At 38.1% G+C, this 20,423-nt stretch overlaps 1 protein-coding gene across 5 annotated transcripts in view; it reads right to left on the reverse strand.

Moving 5' to 3' along the window:
• Positions 1 to 20,423, reverse strand: part of ARL15 (ARF like GTPase 15) — a 489,350-nt gene that overhangs the window by 222,678 nt on the left and 246,249 nt on the right. For all 5 annotated transcript variants that reach the window (XM_008262202.4, XM_051853777.2, XM_051853775.2 and 2 more), the window contains one exon: positions 12,796 to 13,004. In XM_008262202.4, coding sequence (XP_008260424.1) covers positions 12,796 to 13,004 — 209 coding nt within the window. The remainder of the gene's footprint in view (positions 1 to 12,795; positions 13,005 to 20,423) is intronic.

Genomic DNA, 20,423 nt, shown 5'->3' on the forward strand with positions numbered 1-20,423 from the left:
TTTTCCTTTTAAGGAAAGATCTCAAACTACATGGTAAAATGTTAACATTTGCTAAATCTGGCTGTAGGGTGGTGGACCTCGCCTGTTGTACTATTTATTTGTATGTCTGAAATTTTTCAAAATAAAAATAATTAGATCGGGGCAGGCATTTGGCTTAGCAGTTAAGGTGTCAGTTAAAATGCCCACCTCCCATATGAGAGTGTCTGGGTTCAATCTATGGCTGTGCTTCTGACTCTCGCTTTGTGCTGATGCAGACCTAGGGAGACAGCAGTGATGGCTCAAGTAATAGGCCTCCTGACACCCATGTGGATTCAGTTCCTAACTCCCACCAAGCTTTGGCACAAGCCAGAGACCGCAGAGCCCACTCTGTCTCTCTTAACCTCTCAAATAAAAAAACAAAAAAGTAGGGAAGCAATGTATAGTTATTTAGTTGCATATTCATGCAATCACAAATGAACCTTCCTAGTGAGATTAGTGTGCTTGGTTTCTCAAAGCCCCCTCCAATCATTTGACTCGATAAATTGCTTAAACTTCACCAAGTTAGAGATTAAATTATTAAAACTAATTTTAAGATGATCTTAATATCTTACTGTATCTTAGAAGCACCAAATTTAAGACCATTCCATTAATTAATATAGGGTCCATATTTCATTATGTTGTTAGGCAAAATGTATTAAGTTAGTGTTTCTAACCTTTTTGACATTGATAAAGGAGGCTACAGAGCTGGGAATTAAAACTCCACAGGGCACATGAATACAACAGAAAATGACTTTTCAGTATTTTGTACCTTCTGAAAATTGTACCATGTTTTTTCTTTAATAACAGATTATTCATGAAAATAATTGGATGGGTTTTTAAAGATTTTGTAGTATCTGATAGAGATCCCAATGAAATGACATACATTTCCTGTAGAGTATTAGTCACACCATGGTAACTGACAGAGAATGGATTAATTAATCTTAGCTATGATTCTTTACAGACAGACATATTTGTGAACAAACTGGGCTGCAGAAGAGTTGTTTCTCTAAGTTAACCTAGTGAAAGTAAATCTCAGATTACATGCATATCTCTTGCTTTAACATCTTAAAAATGTGACATAACTTTTAACAATATACATTTTTCAGTTCACAATTACCATGGCTGTGGGGAGCAACTGGGAGCAACTCGGACTAGACTAAGTTACTGGAATTAAGACTTATTCTATGCATCTGCTCTCCCACAATATGGCGCTGGGAGAGGAGGAAACAGCTTCTACACAGCTGCCTCCAGTTCAACCAATAAACTGTAGGACCTGCTCCTGATTGGAGGAGAGCAGCGTGCTCAGCGTGTGGGTAGCAGAGTTGGGATTGGTGGAAGAGGACTATAAAGGAGGAGAGAGACAACATGCACCAGGAACATCTAAAGGGAACACCTGAGCAGCCCCCGAGAGAGCCGGCCGGCGGTGTGCCGCTCCCCCGCGGAAGTGGGGAATGTGGCAGGGGGAACGGCCCTTCCACGGAGGTGGAAGGGACGGTAGCCAACCTGGGAAGAACCAGCAGCAAACCCGGGGAGGGCCGAGCAGACAAAAGAACAGCGCAGGGTCTTGTGTCGTTCCCCCACGAAGAGGGGGAGCGACACATGGCTAAAGAATCGTAAAAACAAAATCTTCAGTAACAGGAATCAAAATTAGAATAAGCAATGAAAAGACTGTATTTTTTTTTCCCATTTTTAAAATGTTTTAACTTTATGAGAGAGACAGAGAGATCCCATCTGCTGATTCACTCCCCACATGCCAAATGCCAAAAATGGCCAGTGCGGGGCCTGGCTAAAGCCATGAGCCAAGAACTCAATCCAAGTCTTCCACTAGGGTAGCAGAAACCCAATCACTTCAGCCATTACTGCTGCCTCCCTGGGCAGCACTTGCCCCCTATAATCTATTATTAAGAGATGAAACTACAAGATCATAGATTTGAAGTAAGCATGTTAGCAAAAGGCAATGTCTAGGACTTCATGTGACATTTATCTGGATACCACACAATTCCATTCCATGCTTTCTGCACCTACGCTGGTAGAACTAATGTTCTAAATAATTCAAGTCATTGAAAAGTCAGTGATAAGAAAAAATGCAAAGGATGTCCAAACTAAAGCTTAAAGAAACCCATCAAAGTTACTATAAGAATATGGGAAATCAGTAACATTTTGTACTGCCCCAAACATGCAGAAACATACACATTTATAGCAATGCAACTATTTCAACTTTACAATAAATTTGACAAGTACCACTCTGTATGAAATGATTCCAGAACTAAGATCTAAACCTACCTGCATTAAATGAAAGAAAAAACACTTTCTTAAAATTCTGTGTCTTTCATGTTTTTGGGAAATTAGAGCATTTGTATGGGCAAAATAATGTGCTTTCACATAGTAACAATAACAGTAATGAAGGTACTATGCAGTTCACAATTATACTTTTATCTCAAAATCTTTTGACCTCTTTTTCAGGATCTGTCTAATGATTATTCACTCTTTCATGCAATATGCTGAAGCATGATGAGAGAATATCTTTCTTTTATAGCACCGTTAACAATTGTAATTCTCCAACCAGCTGTTCTCCAAGGATTCCCCTTGCCAAGCTCTTATTTTCGTTTCACTATTTCTTTGTTCTCCTTGTCTAAACTATACACAAGTTACCCAGATTTTCCACTCTGGTCCCTTTCAATAAAGACTTGTTTTGGCTTGACAAATTATTAGTCATAACCACAGTCTAAAAATAAATAATGTATTATAAATTCTACACGTTAAAATTGTATCATTCTAGGCAACCTCCAAATTGTTTGGCAGTTCATACGTAAAACCTTCTTCACATAAGGTTCAATTGGTTTGCTTCTCACTGAAAACAATCCAGCTAGTCAAAGAAGCTACTTACCCATCTAAACCTTTTAAAACCCCACACCACACAACTGTATTTCAGGTGTGGCAGGAACTAAACTCAAACTATATATTCCATGCTATTAGCACAATTGAACCCAGATACATGTATATGTTAAATTATAAGCCTAAATAAGACTAAATGAAACCCTACTTGACTCTTTCCTATCTCAATCAAGAATACTTGTGGTTTTTTTTGGCATTCTTTTCCAAAGATTATATATATATATATTTACATATATATTATGTAGAAGCTTGGATTTTAGAATTTCTAGTAAAGCAAGTAATTCTCACTTCGCTATTAGATACTGTGATATCAAACACAGCAAAGACTAATAGGCCCAGTCAAGAGAAAACTACCTGGTGGCTTCAAAATGACTCCCATAGCTCCATTAGACTCCAATAGAACACCTTGTTGGTATTCAAAGTCTGTAAGATACGTCCTCTCCAAACCACTAGTTAACTCTTTTCTTTAAATATATGTATCAAAGTGAGTTTGTGCATATTTAAATGGCAGAGTTATATCCAAATCTGGAATTGTACATAAGATACTACTTAATGAAAGAAAAAGAGTGACAGGCCGTACATACCAATAAACCAAAGGGGTGGGGTTCTATAAGCACATTTGTTAGGTGCATATTAGTTCATTTCTGTGACAGTGTATGTACACTGGAAGAGTGTCCACTTCTAAGATGCTTCTAACATGCTGAGTACATTGCTTTCACCAAACGCCCAGGTAATTCATAGGCAAAAGAAAAAAAAAAAGAAGAAGAAGAAGAAGAAGAAGAAGAAGAAGAAGAAAAAGCCTTTCTTAAATAGCAGAGTATTCCACTCATCTCACAAGACGAAGGCGAATATCCCGCAGTACATGTTTTCTGTTCTTGGAGGAAGAAGGCCAAAACCAGGTGATTTACATATTTGTGCTAACACAGCAGAGCTTCACTGCCGAAAATGAACTGGTTTTCTTACCTGCTTTTTCCAGGCTTTAAGCTAAGGAGGTCTGCCTCATTAGGAACCTTCTGGTTCCCCAAGACTTTCTGTAGTCTAGCTTTGCTGTGATTACTGGTCAAAACCTTTAATTACAGTATATAGTTTGTGCAGCTGCCTGGAAATTGGTCTCAGGGTCAGTGGCTCTTCCCGTTCCCCTCTGTCCATTCTTTGGAAGCAATATTGCTGAACTGAAGGCATTGTTCCAGCTTTCTGGTGTGCTCTGTCTGCTGCACACTGTGAATAGCTTTGCGGTCACTCCAGCAATTGGTTCTTCAACTGCCTTTAGGTTGTCAATTGTAATTCATTGGCTCCAGGCACCTTTTCTCTTTTCATTCTCTTGAGGTCTTTTATTACTTAATTTGCAATAATATTAGAGAATGTCTTCTTCAGACATGTCACTAATGCTTAACTGATTATGAGGCTGGGGGTAATATCTGGCTTTCATACATTTGCTTGTTAAAATGTTTCAATGTTTTCCTTATCTCGATGACTTGGGCCAATCTGGCAGTATCATTTAAGGAATTCTGCTTAATCCTGCAGTCTTCTCTCTAAAGAATAACCTAAAGAATTCTCCTTAAGATATTATTAAGTTATTTTGACAAATTCCCAAAGATGTCATTTCTCATTTTTATAATAAGAATTAACCTTTCATATTTTCTTCCCATATTATGCTGTATTCTTTCTATTATTTGAAAATTATAATTTTGAGCTCTACCAAATTCAGAAATAGATAATTAAGAAAGAGATAAATGTTTTTCACTAGAAATTACACATATATTTCAGCACCTTTTAAGGAGACCTAGATTTATTCCATAGGCATCTTTTTTAGAGATTATATAAGAAAACATTCAGATTATGGGTTCTGGTACTTCTGCATTACAGAATCAACTGGAAACTTTATTTGCTTATTCATTTATTTAAGAGAAGAATAAACAAATATATTTCTTGATCTATTAAGAAAAAAAAATTTAATGTAGTATGTCTCAAATCCTCAGTTCTGGATAAAATCCAGCAGATTAACCCCTCTCATTATTCTCAGCCATCTGAGAGCAACCAAAGGTATTTTTAAGCAGACACTATGTAATAATCATAATGATAATAATTATCATAATGATAATAACTAACGCTTATTGTGCTTTTTATCTTCAAAGTACCTTACTGATGTTAACTATGTGTCTATTTTCAAATTAATTTAACTCGACAAATGTTTTATTAACTTCTAAACCATGGAATGTTTAACTGAGTTTTATTTTGCAAATGAAACAAATAATATAAGGGCCAAGGAAATGGCACCATAAACATTTGCCTCAAAATCCTTCATTGCCTTTGTTAAATGGAGACTAATGAAGTGCTAATTTCTACAAAATACAAAATTGGAATATAGATATAAAGAGTGACATTCACCTATAAAATCCCTCAAATACACATTGCTTCAGAAAACCAGAAAGAAGTCAATTAATAATTTTGGAATAAAATCAGTCCCTAAATTTACTAGTTATGATTCTTATAGAATTATGATTTAAATTTGTATAGGAAGAAAGTGTTTAAATATAATCATGTTTAAAAATCTTGCTAAGTTTCACTATTGTAATAAATGACATTATGAATTAAAAGGCTAAATTTATTTTTTAGAGCTTCGTCATGTACAGTCTCCCATATATAGATATAAATAATAAAAGGTAGCTTGTGATGTTAGGCAATGAAATAAGCTCCATATAGTTAAAATATGGGCAGTTATTTAAAAATATAAGAATATGATTCAGTCAAAATATCCCTTCATTTTCTCTGAGGAATTTTGAGAAGAGAACAGTAACCAGGAATGCTGTTAAACAAGGTCCTCAAGTGGAAAAACACAAATGTAAGTACATAAAAATATATAAAATCATATATTTGTAAATATGTTAATGAGATTAAAGCTTCTTAAAATTATTATCATGGTTAGAGTGGTGAGGATCGAAGCAGCTGTAGTCTGTGAACAAAGTTCAAAGTTCAAGTTTGGTGTAAAGGAAAGGTAACATTTTCCATTCAAAGATGAACAGAGGTGAGTTGGATTGATTCAAGAGAAAAAGAAATCTGGGTCAATTTGACAGAGTTAAGCCAGTAGGAAATTACATGTGTTAAACTGGTACAGCTACTGTGGAAGACAGTATGAAGATACCTCAGAAAATTTAGACCTACCATATGCCCCAGCCATCCCACTCCTGGGTGTTCACCCAATAAATGAAATTAGCATATGAAAGAGTTATCTGTACCCCCATGTTTATTGCAGCTCAAATCACAATAGCTAAGGTATGGAATCAACCCAAGTGTCCATCAATTGAAGACTGGATAAAGAAATTGTGGGATATGCACACCATGGAATACAACACAGTAGTAAGAAAACAAATGAAATTTTATCATTTGCAACAAAATGGATGAAACTGGAAAACATCATACTTAATGAAATAAGCCAGTCCCAAAAGGACAAATACCATATGTTCTCCCTGATCTGTGGTAACTAATAGAGAACCTAAAAGGTAATCTATAGAAGTGAAATTGACACTTTGAGATGTGATGACTTTGAACAACCCTTGTCTTGACTGTTGAGGAACAGTTTTTTTTTCTTTCATACTATCTGTTGAACTCTTTTTTTATTATAGAGTTACTCATATGTGTATAAAAGTTCATTGAAAATAGAATGGGAATAGGAGAGAGAGGAGGAAGAGGGGTTGGGAGTGTGGGTGGGAGCCTGGGTATGGGGGAAGAATCACTATGTTCCTAAAGTTGTATTTATGGAATACATGAAGTTTGCATATATTAAATAAACGGTTTCTGAGAAAAAAAATAAAATGGCACACAGATACCAAAAAAAAAAAAAAGATTGGGACAGGTGCTCTTTCAAACAACATATGTGGAGCACAGAGACACAAAGAAGCATACATGGAGCTTACAATCCTAAGGAGTAGGCAGAAAAGCTAATAGGCCATCAACTCTAATACTGTGATTTGCATGAGCTCAGATTATCATGGGAAATCAGGAGGAAAACACTGAACCCAACCATGGGTGGTCAATAAGATTTCTTGATTTGCTGCAGTCTTTATATTTTGGAAGATTTTTCTTTGCTTTTCTATTCTTTTTATAATTATTTGAGAGGCAGAGACAGACAGTTTCCAACCACTGGTTCACTCCCCAAATGCCCACAACAGGCAAGGCTAGACTAGGCCAGGCTGCGACAGAGGAAGTGAACTCAAGCCAAGTCCCCCCCAGCTTGGGTGCCAAGGACCCAGCCACTTGAGATGTGTTATAATCCTGAGGGAAACAGGAATGGTGAGTGTGACTGAGAGAAGAAAACGGAATCCACTTACACAGCATATTAACATGTAAGATCTGGGGAGTTTCACTTGATTGCAGAAGGAATCAGAAGACTGCACGGCTTTTAATATAGGTATCCTGAAAGATTAGATAGGAAGTTTGCTCTTTCTGGTCTGTGTTGAGAAACAGGGAGGCAGGAAGAGCTCTGGGGGAATGGAAGCTCTTAGAATGCACCGAGAAGCTGCGAAGGCATAGGGGGTGAATAGGACGCTGAGAATCTGGATTTGGAAAGCAGAATAAGAACTGACAGAAGTTTCAAGATTTCCCAGCCTTACATAAAATGAAGCTGTGTATATGACTGAATAAAGGAAAAAAGTGGAAACGAGTGGGGATTTTGTAAGAGAACATAATGAATTCTTTTTTTTTGGACACTTGTTGTCATATTGTGAAATGTATTGTTGTTACTCCACCTACATAAGTTTCTGGATAAAAAGGACCTTTCATATGAGGCACATTTGTTACAAGACACTGTATTAGTTCTTGGTAGACATAGCACATTCTCATCATACTGCCTCACGGATGCAAGAAACGCAGGTATTCAGTGGGAAGATTGGGAAGATGAGGGTGGCTAGATGTAGACTGCATATAAAAAGAAAAAAGTGAATGAATGCATGAGAAACAAAATAGTCTGGCTGTTCTGGTGCTCTCAGCTTAAAAGTTGCTCTTTAAAAAATACTATCAGTCTTTATCACAAATGTATTGTTAGTTCTGCTTTTCTTATAGGTTAGAAAACATTTTAAAGAGATAATGGACTCATTGAGTAGAAAACTGACTTCTAAACTCCTCTCTTTGTTTCCCCAAGATTTAGTGCTAACAGTTTGGAGTACATCTGTAAGGAATGGACGAAAAATAATTTGTATTTCTTATATGATTTTAGAATAAGTATATGTCCCATAAGGGAGTTTTCAAACCGCTCACACCAGAGGTATGCACACTGCTGTATATGAAATCAAATCAGTATTTTAAAACGCTGCCAAGAGGCAGGTCAAGATACTCGAGAAACTTTTAAGATTTAGAGTAGATGACACTTTCCAATGATCATTGTGCAAATACACATTTCTCTCCAAATACGGAAAGTCACAGTAAATTAAGCTCAGGATTTTACATGCTTTAAAAAGTATTTGCCTTTTCTAATAAGAGGTTTGTCACACAAAATGGGAGAAGGTATTGGCCAATTCACAGAGCTACCAAAGAAGAACTGATCTCAACTATAAATAAAACATTGAAGCTAAAGATTATTTAGTGACACACACTGAAGAAATGGAGGCGAGAGTTTACAACGTAGAGATATGCATTTTTAAGTAATTATAACTAAATAGGACCACATTAGCACCCTCTTCCAGAAGACACTGACAGACTAAAATGTGAAAACTAAAACTACTCATGACACATTGAATATCAAATGTATTGTTCAAAAGAATTTGCATACTTATAACCAAAATAAATCACAGTCTAAAAAACCAGCCATGTTTATATCACTATAAATCTGCTTGCAAATACTCTTCTCTCATTCGTATTCCACTCCTTTTCAATACAATCCAAGTTCTACACACATTACCTAACAAACTATTACTGCATGAAAATTGAGAGATTCTGATCAACAAATTTTAACTTTAATGCTCACACTCTAATTTAGAAGCTGATTTTCCTGCTATAGCGGATCAGCCAAGAAACCAAGAGAGTCATTTGACCTTACAATTCCACTTCAAAAATCTGTTTTGTAGTTTTTCTATTTCTCAGCTAACAGTTGCTTTAACAGAATGTATTCAACAGAAGAGTTAACACAGTGCTTTTGATGCACTATTTCTGAAAATGTCCAAATTAAGGATACAGATAAACATGAAATCAGATAAGAGTGCTGCAAATATGAACTACTTCTTTCATGTTAACAAAATGTGTTATTTTATGACATGGTAATGCTTAACAAAATGAAAATAAATTTTAAAAAGCCAGGAGGTACAAGAATCACAATCAGTGGAGAGGGAAAATAGGATTACATTTATTGGCTTCTCTATCAACTTAACTTCTCATAAAAGCCTCCTGATCTATTAAATAACTTCAGAACTGAAGTATGCTCTCCTGTGGGAGCTGTAAAACAAATTAGATGCAATTACAACTCAATACAAATTAAAAAAAAAAAAAAACCTGTTTACCCTTAAGATTTTTTATTTCATAGCTTTTTCAAGTAAGTTAGACCAGAATTTCCTCTAACTTATCAAGTGAGACACTAGACATAATTACAGATTTTTCTAGTATGCTTTCTATAGAGAAAAATAGTTGATAGGAGTGACTTTTGGAAAACTGTGGTAACTACACCTCCCCAAAGTGAATACAACAAACATCTGTTGCAAGAATTGCTTGGCTTTCAGACAGTATAGAAAGGGTGTTCTTTTTCCCAGTGTTTTACTTTTTGGCCCCCCCCCCCCTTTTTTTTTTTGTAACAAACAGCTTATGTGTTAAAAAATACACGTTTCCACTGTCAATTCTCAAGATAGAAAATCCCAACATTCTGGTAACTTAAATACAGGTCATTACAAAGTATATTACAGAAAGGAGGAAATATGCAATGTACAAGATTGCTTGCTTCTGAAAAGCTAGTAGCAAAACAACCAGGCACATTGCCCTGTCTGCGGGATACACAGTGATTTTAACTATTGTCTTTGTTTCTTAATGCAGTGCTCCACACAAACATGGTGATGCTCATAACAGGAAGACTAAAAATAGAACTCCTGGATAATTTTTATCCTATGTTGGAATGTCAATGATAATTTAGCTTTCTCCTTTGGATGTCATTGGCTTCCCTCTATTTCTGAAGTCAACAATATCCTGAGATCTTCATTAAACAAGTAAATTCTTCAACTTTTACTCCAGTGACAGGATAAATAATTGCAAATTTTTTGTATAATGTATGAAGCATAAAATCTAATAATTTCAACAAGAGAAGGGGATGCATCAATAAATCTTTATCATTCACTGTCTTTTCTTAAAGTCATTCAGTGCTTTTTGGTAACCTGAATGCAACTTCCTGGATCCTGAAAGGATAGAATGATGCCTAAAATTCAAAAGTACTTTGTAGAACAGAACAATATCTTTGGAAATTCTACAAAGTGTACACAATTTAGCAGGTACAAGTGAATAAACTGTTAATAAGCAATAAGGACCCAAGATATGCAAGAAAGAATAAAAAAAGATGATTACTTCTAACTGCATTTCAAGCAACAGGTGACTTTGCTCACTTTCAATCTTCTAATCACTCTTCTACCAATGCTTGGCCCAACCGTTCTGAGGTTATTGTTTGTAAAACACTTAATATTCAGTTCTACAACTCCATCTCTATGTTCACAACAAGGTACTGATTTAATTATTGAAACACTTCTGGGAGTATTTCAAGAAGGCATTTTAACCCACTCTAAAGAGAAGTCTCTTTGACATCAAGAAATGGGAAAAGGGAAGCTTCCCTTTCTTTTCGAGCCAAGCCCAAGTAAACGTGACCATTTCATCATGCATCCACACACTCCAAGGCCATACTGAAATTTGACCCTATATTCCATAATATACATAATATACATTGTACCTGTACAGTAGGTGTTTATACAATCATAGAGAAAATACTTTCAAAATAGTCCTCAAAGTGTAATGCCATTACACGCGAAACTTTTGAGAAAAGTCAACTTAAAGTCAATACTAATAAAAGGTAAAATCAGAGTCACATATGCTCCATAATATACAAATTGAGCATCATTTCCAAACCATGTCTATGATTATATTTACAGCTGCTCATCTCAGTGAAAGAAGAACCACAAAAGGGGGGAAGGGTAGTTACCCTTGTCCTAGTAGAGACAGCTGACACACACAAGACATACACAGAGGACTTTAATTGCTGGAAGATTCCTGTATTGGATGTGACAATCTTTAATGCCTATGGTGAGTCACGACCAAGAGTCACACATCAGGCTTAAATAATACATTTGCCCAATTATTTGAAATCTAAGGAAAACAGATAAACAATTTCTTAAATTTAAAAGCAAAAAAGGAAAAGAAAAACTCTTTTCAGATATTACAAATAACTTGAATAAATTGATTTGAAGTTATAATGGTACTTGTGCCATATTTCTCTATCCAATATTATGTTATATTAACATGTATTATATACTTATTGCCTATTTGTAGTCTGTGATACACACATATGTATTTTGCACAATGGATATCAGAGTAATAATGTACTTTCAGCAAAGTATCTTATAATCATAATCTAACACTCCTAGCTACCCATCAACACATACTATTATTTTCATTTTATAAGCAAGAAATCTCATGTTGAAAGTTAAAAGATTTATCTAAGGTCCCAAGAACAGATCAGAAAGGCACCACAGTTACAATGCTTAAGATCTGAATGCCATTCTGGATTGGTTTCTATTGTTATTTTTTGTTTTACTTAATATTATTTATAAGGTATTTTTCTAACTCTATAAGGAAAAAGGTGTGAAATCTTTAATGCTGGAGGCAACTAAAGACAGACATGGACTGTTGGTTTAATATAAGTCCTTGCCTTCTTTATTATTTTTGTAAAACCTAAATAAAGACTCTCTACATATAGGCTCCTCTTCTTAGTACTTCAAAGCAAATTATCCAAATTAATCCCTCCCACATTATGAAAATAAACTGCATGATTCCTATTTTACAGGAGAGAAGCCAGGCACAGGAACAAAGCTATCTGCCTTGGGTTACACACATGAAGGCAGACCATGCTATGTCCTTGGCTCCTTGACTCTTTTTCAGACTAAAGAGCAATGTCATTCCAATGAATCATCTTATTCCAAAATCAACTGGAAGCACACAATTTTCTGAAGTTACAGGTATAAAGCTTTGATTTCCTGTACTTAGGTTAGAATTCATTATAATTTAAGTTTTAAAAACTGTTCCAGAATTTCATTACTTTAGAACCATAAATCAGTTCAGCTGAGGCTATGCTAATTATTTGTCCAGAATCAGCCTTATGCTTTATTAGGAGGGATACAAACCAAGAAACGAAAGGAGGATGAAGCGCAGGTCCCAACCAGAATGTATTTGGTGGCGTGGAACTTACAAGAGAAGACATCCATTTTCAGTCTGGTTGATTACAGAAAAGGAGCCACTGCTCTAGCCAACAGTGAGCATATGAGAGACACAAGAACCTGCATTTGAGAGCAACTGATGCATGGTAACACACACGACACAGTCCTTGAAAAGTTAGAGGAAAATGAACTAAGTCAGCGAGTTAGAAAACAAATGTTAAATAACCAGGCCATTAGCCTTTCAACACAGATCAGAAAAATACCCAGATACATCCTCTAACTTTTGCTGAACAGGAAATAAATAATCTGTTCTCTTCAAGTAGGGTTAAGTATGTAAAGAAGTCTTATTAGATTGGTCAAGGTTTTCTGTGTCCTTGAAAACAACATGCTAGAATATCCCTAATTGTATGCATCTTTCCACATTCCCACGTGGCAGCAAAAGTCCAACAAACAAGGTAGACAAAAAGTGACAACAGTAGCTAATGAGACATACCTCTTGTATTGAGCGAGCTGCTGGCTTGTCTTGATGATTGGCCAATATTAAAAATGGTAAAGTGCATAACTGTGGGTGCTGGAGAGCTGAGTGCAGTTCATTTCTGGCAGTTTCTAAGTCATCCTCTGAAGAGGCGCTATCTAATACGAATATTACCCCTTGAGATCCTTGGTAGTAGCGGCTCCAGTATTTCCGGATATTATCAGCCCCTGTCAAAAACAAAACAAATTTCCTTTTTAAAAATAGCTTTAAGCAAATGAAATGTATTCACAACAGTCACCCCCTACTGGCAATTTATGTATTGGTTCAAAATTAAACACTGGAGGTTGGCATGGTGGAACAGCTGGTAAAGCCACAGCCTGTGACACCAGCATCCCACGTGGGTGCCAGTGGAATCCGGGCTGCTCCACTTTTGATCAAGCTCCCTGTTGTGGCCTGGGAAAGCAGCAGAGGACGGCTCAAGGGCTTGGGCCCCTGCACCCATGTGGAAGACCTGGAAGAAGCTCCTGGCTCCCACCTCTGGAACAGTCCAACTCCCAGCTGTTGCAGCCATCTGGGGAGTGAACTAGCAGATGGACAGTTTTCTTTCTCTGTCTCTGCCTTTCTCTCTCTCTCTCCTTTTAAATAAATATACAAGTCTTTTATTTCCTTTAAATTAAGCACTGAACTCTGTGGTATGGATAACAAGAATTCAGAAAAGGCAGAGATGATTGTGGATGAAAACGAACGCATCAGAATTGACAGGTAGACGTGGCCTTGAATAAGAACGTAAGAGTTTGAGTCCTTCATGCATTGCGTATCAAAATACGTGAGAGAGCGCAGAATGAAACTCATTTAAGACTTAAACTCAGAAGAATATTTTTGGACTTTAGTAGTTTTAAATGGACTTCACTCTACACACTGAGTATGAACTTAACTCAGAAAGTAGCGTAACCTCGATGTGTAACAAAGCTTCTTCCCATTCACATTAGCATGGTGATATTTTCTAATAGAGCTGGTGCTGTGGTTCCAATATATCTCCCCAAAATGCATGTGTTGGAAACCTAATCCCCAAATTCATCTTAATGGTACTTGGAGGTGGGGGTCAGAAGAGGTCCTGAATGAGGGGACCCCGTGATGGGATTAATGGCTTTAAAAGGAGAAGACACACCCTGGCTTGTACTACTCTCCCACTCTCTTGCCATGTGATGCCTTCCACCACATTATGGGGCAGCAAGAAGACCCCTACAGACGTAACTCCCTGATCTTGGACTTTCCAGCCTCTAGAATTGTAAAAAAAAAAAAAAAAAAAAAAAAAAAAAACAAAACAACAACAACAACAAAAAAGAAGATTCTTTATAAATTACCTACTTTGTGATATTCTGGGCAGAAAATGGACTAAGACAAACTGCCAGTTGATACGGAAAGCTTTGTTTCATCTGACCTAGAGTTATTAGCACAATTTTATGGTCATGTTGCTAAGATTTGTGAACAACTACACCTTGGCCTTTGCTACCTTTGTTTAAATCCCCTGGGTTTGTAACTCATAGGGAGCAATCACACTCACAGCCTCCATGAGACAAGATGTTTCTAGAACAGGCACTATGGTTCTCCTCAGCCAGAACACCTCCTATTACTCTATGCATTTCCAACATCTAGCATAGCATAACCCCAAGTACCTCCCAGGAATGAGGACATGAAATATATTTTGAAGCAAAAAGGGATTCCAGAAACTGTCCAGTCCCACTCTGAGGAAACCAAGGCTGAAAGAGGTGAAGTGAGTGGTTCTTAACTATGTCTTAGATTGTCACAAAACCGGGACTGGCATCTGAGGTAGTGGATGACCTGCCAGGAGGAATATGTACATTTCCAATTACATCATGATGACTATTTTTATTTAACTCATGGTATTTGTTCATGAATCAAATGAGCAATCATCTTGGGCTATGTATGTGGGGGAGGGGTATTTATGGTATATAATAAAAACTAGATATGAAGGAATTTTACCAATGAACTACATGTGATCAAGTCCTCACCAGTTAATAACTATGTTTTAGTCATTTATTGAACATCTACCTCCTATGTTTGACACACTATGCTAAGTGTTAGGGATATAAACAGTGGTGGCCGTAGTTGGTTTTCAGTAGCTAGCAATAGCCACTTGTGTGTATCTCTTCTCAACTCTGTGATCAGTGATATCATATTGGTGGCTTGAAATCAGCCAGGATGGGAATAGTGTGACCATGGAAATCTACAAACACTACCTATCTGGGCTTTTCCTCCCCCACAGGGAGCCAACACCTTACTCTGTGGCACTGAGAACCTCGTGTTTTCTGGGAGAAATAGAAAACTCAAAGGTGGTAATGTAGCATAATCATCACTGTTGCAGAGGCACTCACTAGGTGCTCTGGGAGCAAGACATCAGGCATCTCATCCAACACAGAGCAAATCTTTTCAAACTTTCTTAGCAATACAAAGGAGCTAACATTTCTTGAGCACCTCCTCTAGTCCAGGCCCAGTGCTAAGCATTTTAAAAAACAATAGCTCATATAATTCATATGAATCCAAGGAAGGGGGTGTTACTGAATCAGAGTTTGAAACTAAATTCAGGTCCTAAAATTTAGGATATTCACCGTGATGCTACATTGAAACAGCAAAGTTTCTAAGGTTGGTAAACTTAAATATGCAAAGGCAATGAGCTATGAGGAGGGTTGGTATATATCAAGGTAGGGTCTGAAACAAAAAACAAAAATAGAGAGGAAATTTAAGCTGAAGATTATTTACTATGGAGGACAAATTGCATAAGTGATGGTGGGACTAAGGAAACAACAGGGGTATTGAGCTGGGAGCAATGTAGGTCAGGTTCCCTAGGAGCACAGCCTGACTCAGATAGCATTTCTTGGGCACCTGATGATCAACAGAGTGCTGTGAGGGAAAGCCAGGGGTCGGGAGGAAAGAAACAAACTAGAATAGTGGAAAAAACTAAGCAAAGATATGGTTTCAGCAATCTAGCCTCAGCTTGCTCCCAGGAGGAACTCTAGAATGTGGGTTAAACCACAGAAGTTGTCCAGTCCAGAGGCAAGGGGGCTGGGCTGCTACACCCCTGTATAGTCATTGGCCATGAGCCACCCCTGGGGAAAAGGAGGGGGTTGGGGCCTGATCTCATAATCTCTCAAACATATTTGGTTGAGGCAATTACTGTCAGCCAAGAGCAGGCCTCTGGAGAAGGGTACAGGTGTGAGTCATTAGCAGCCAATACTTGAAGCAGCTGGGAGATGGATGCACTGGCCCAGTAAAGGAGATCTGGGTAGGATACCAACAGCATCTGCTACAAGCTACATCCAGACACTATCCATATGCTAGAGGCTCATCTATAAGCTTGAGGGACAAAAGTGGAAGCACAGTTACCCAGTGGTAAATATTTAAAGCAACAAAAATATTGTGTGCATATGTATCTGTATGTATGTTGTTGCATTACTAACACACATATGTAGCACACAATTTTCATCTAGTATGCATATATGCAACATATGCTTTATTGTAAATCCCATAGAGTCACCTAATGCTTACAGAATGCTTTCACTGATTTTGTATCCATAGCTAACCAATGGCTGCAACTGAAATAGTGCTGTTCTGACATGAGTGGTAGTTATTGTAAATGTTTTAGATGTATTATCTCACATACCTAAGACAATCTGATAAGGTAGGTACTGTTGTCACTTTATAAGGAAACCAAGATACCAAAAGTTTATATAATCTGCCCAGGTTTACACTCCTAAAAATCATTCAGGTCTAATGTGATTGAAATACTGAGATTGATGACCAGAGGCGATGAGGCTAGAGAAAGGATTCTACTATCACATAAACTAGGAGGGAAAGAGAAATGGAACCAGCTGGTATGAAAGACACTTAAGTACCTATATTTCTATTAGTGCCCGGATGGGAATATGTCCAAGAACATTTCCCAACTAATTAACTCAATGAATAGTTATTAAATACCTATTTCATACAAGCCAATGAGCTAGGGCTTAAAGAGGTATTTAGAAAACTATTATTCCTCTTGCTCAAACCCTCTAATCCTGGAAAGCAACAGTAACTATAATGAGGCCTGTAAATCTATCACAGGAACAAATATGGCCACACATTAGCTAGTGTCCAGGGAATCAGTCATGAAGAGAATATTAGTTGAATACTTTAATGGAACTTGTCCATGGAAAACACTGGAAATCCAACTCATGCGGTCATCTCTTTCAGCGAAAAATTACATTTTCATTTGCCACATTTAGGAGTACACAAGGCACCTGAAAATAGTGAAACAAAATGGCAATAAATCCAATGACAGTATTGGTGGGTGAAACAAACCCATAGAAACATTGAAACTATAAAGAATGTCTCTTACATGATGTACAAATAATATATTATTAATAACATAAAGACTTTTTTTTCTTTGATCTCATGCCACACAGTTTTCTGGGCAATACTGGTATTTCTGACTTTCATTACAAACAGAACTTGGAATTCTAAAGTTCATTTTGATCTCTTGAACAATGGTTCCAGCAGTAGGCTAGAACCAAAGAAACCAGCAAGGAAGTGAAGAGTGGTGTAGAGTTGTTCAGCATGGTTTACTGGGCCACAGTTTAGTCACCAGACTAAAATGAGAAATGGCTGTGTCATGACCCAACTGCCAGATGCCTTGAGGAGGGAGCTGGATTCAGAAGGCTAAGGACACCTGTCGGATGGCCAGCTCCCAACATTCCTAACCTCAAAATCAAATCCAAAAGGAGTAACAAACACAGGGCATGGCATCCAACAGAACTCTGAGGTCACTCTAATTCTAATGACCACAAATTGTGTGCTCTGTCTCATTTTAAACTACAATTGTTTTATAAAATGCTTACGTGTCAAACTCACACTGGTCTACAATGTGTACATTTAGGTTAGAAACAAAAACAGAAACAAAAGAGTAGTCTTAGCACTAGAGAGGTGTGGCAAAGAGTACTGCCAAACATCCTAATCACCCAAGGATATTTATTACCTTACTACAGTTTTTAAGGAGCCCACAGGAATTGAGAGCTCTTTCTGACAGCAAACAGAATGAGTAGAGGAATGAGGTGTGCAATTGGCACAGCAATCAAAGACACTGCCTGGGATTACCATATCCCATACGGGCTCTGCTTCAAATTCCACCTTCTTGCTAATGCATATCTAGAGTGGCAGCAAGTGATGGCTTTAAGTAGCTGGGTCTCTGCCACCCACTGGAAGACCCACACTGTGTCTTCAGCCTAGCCAACCCCAGGCAGTTGTAGACATTTGGAGAATGTACCGGCAGATAAAAGCTCCCTCTCTCCCTCCCTTCCCTCCCCCCCTTCCCCTCTCCCTCCATTTCAAATAAATAAAAACTTTAGAAAAGTGAGATGATGGAAGCCTGACATGTTCTCCTCGTGTAGGTTCATTTCTGGAGCACACTACGAACGTTAACAACATTCGTTATTCATTAATCCACACATCCAACAGATACGTTCTGAGTCTCCTGGCATCATCCTGGGTGCTGGAGACCTAACAGTGAGCAGATAAAAAACTTCAGTCTTTCTACTGTACATAGTAGAGCCAGCCTATGATTACAGGGTTAAAAATGCCAGGTGTTCATTTTTTCAGCTCCTCTCTTGGAGCAGCAAGATTTGGTTCCCACCACCTAAATTTGCAAAGAGCTTCTTGAAAAGACGTTTCTCTCCACCTCCCTGTTAAAGTTTGTGGATTTCACTGGTGATGCTTTGAACAGCAGTAGCTAAGTAGCAACCTTGGAGGAGACATATCTGCACACTGAGGATGTCAGAACAGGAAGACAGAGCCTGGATCCTTCTGACACTACTGAGCAGCAGAGTCAACCACCACCATTATAAGGACTTCTCAGTGAGCAGAGTAAATGCTGATTATTCAAGTCAATTTTGAAGCCTATTTTATCATAGACAATCAAAGAGATGCTGAGATCCTTCATGTAAAGTTAAAAGACAATAAGTTTCTTAAGAGTGCTTCTTTGTAAGATGAACCCAATGAATTAAAAAATAGGGATATTCAGGGATCAACAATAAAGAAATACAGCTACTCAAAATTACCCGTATGGAAAAATCTCACCTCTATGCCAGGGCTGCCCAACTGAAATTTCTGCCATGATGAAAATATTCTATATCTATGCTTTCCAATATGGTAGCCACTAGCCACAGGTAGCCAGTGAGCACCTGCAATGTGGCTGGTACAATTAAGAAACTGAACTGTCTACTTCATTTAAAGTTAAAATGCCACACATGGCTAGTGGCTACTGTACTGGACAGTATTTTCAGTAACAGATTGTTGACGAGTCACTGCTGGAAACCACTGAGACGGGAGCAGTTGCAGAGGTCTAACATTGTCTCTGAATGGAGGCACACAGAACCTTGCGGGCACAGGAGGGGTTGTCGTTACCCCGTCCAGAGATGGCTTCCCAGGGAGCAGCTGCCACGGGCTTATGCAACAGGCCAACCTGGACGGCTGTCAGCCACCTGTGGCAGCAGAGTCAGGACGACAAGGTCAGATCATCTCCTGTTTCCATCCTCTTACCACAGTCTTAAGAAATTATAAGGGAGTAAGAATAATTTCCCTCTGGAACACTTAATGAGATCAGAGATGCATAAACGGAGCCAATTCGGGAGAACTTGAATTGTAAATGGCCTTCAAATATTGGTGAAGGGTGTGGCCTTGTAACACAGATTACCTCAGCAGCATGACTTGAAGAGGCACAGTTTCCAGCATGGGGAGAAAATGTTTGAAGAGAGGAGGGAGAAATGTAATTATTTATTTATTCATGCAGTTATTTATTTTAATTTTATTTGAAAGAGACACAGAGAGACAGAGGAAACAGATCTTTTATCCAATGGTTCACTCTCCAAACGCCCCCAACATGAGGAGAGCCAGGAGCTGGCAACACAGTCTTGGTCTCCCACAAAAGTGGCAGGGAATCAAACACTTGAGCCAATGCTTGCTGCCTCCCAGGGTGGGCATCAACAGGAAAGTGGAACTGGAAGCAGAGCTGGGACATGAACCCAGACAAATTAATAACTTTAAACTCTTTGGATCACTTCTGCTACCATAGAACCTCAGTCTTTTGGTTTGACGGTTCTTTTAATTATTTTTAAAACGGTTTTATTTATTTATTTGAGAATTACAGAGAGAGGGAGAGACAGAGAGAAAGGTCTTCCATCCACTGGTTTACTCCCCAAATGGCCACAAGGGCCAGAGCTAAGCCAATCTGAAGCCAGGAGCTTCTTCTGGGTCTCGTATATGAGTACAAGGTCTCAAGCACTTGGTCCATATTCTTCTGCTCTCCCATCCTCACTTTAATCTGTCTTTAAAAAATGAAATACTGGTGTTGACATTGTACGTAACAGGTAAAGCTGCTGCTTGCAAAGCCAACATTCCAGATGGGTACCAGTTCAAGTCCTGGCTGCTAAACTTCTGATCCACCACGCCAATAATGTCCTGGGAGAGTGGTGGAAGATGGCCCAAGTGCTTGGGCCTCTGCTACCTCTGTGGGAGACCCAGAAGTTGTTCCTGGCCTCACATTAGACCAGCCCTGGCCGTTACGACCATCTATGGAGTAAACCAGCAGATGGAAG

This window comes from Oryctolagus cuniculus, chromosome 14 (genome assembly GCF_964237555.1).
Source record: "Oryctolagus cuniculus chromosome 14, mOryCun1.1, whole genome shotgun sequence".
In the NCBI taxonomy this organism is placed as follows: domain Eukaryota; kingdom Metazoa; phylum Chordata; class Mammalia; order Lagomorpha; family Leporidae; genus Oryctolagus; species Oryctolagus cuniculus.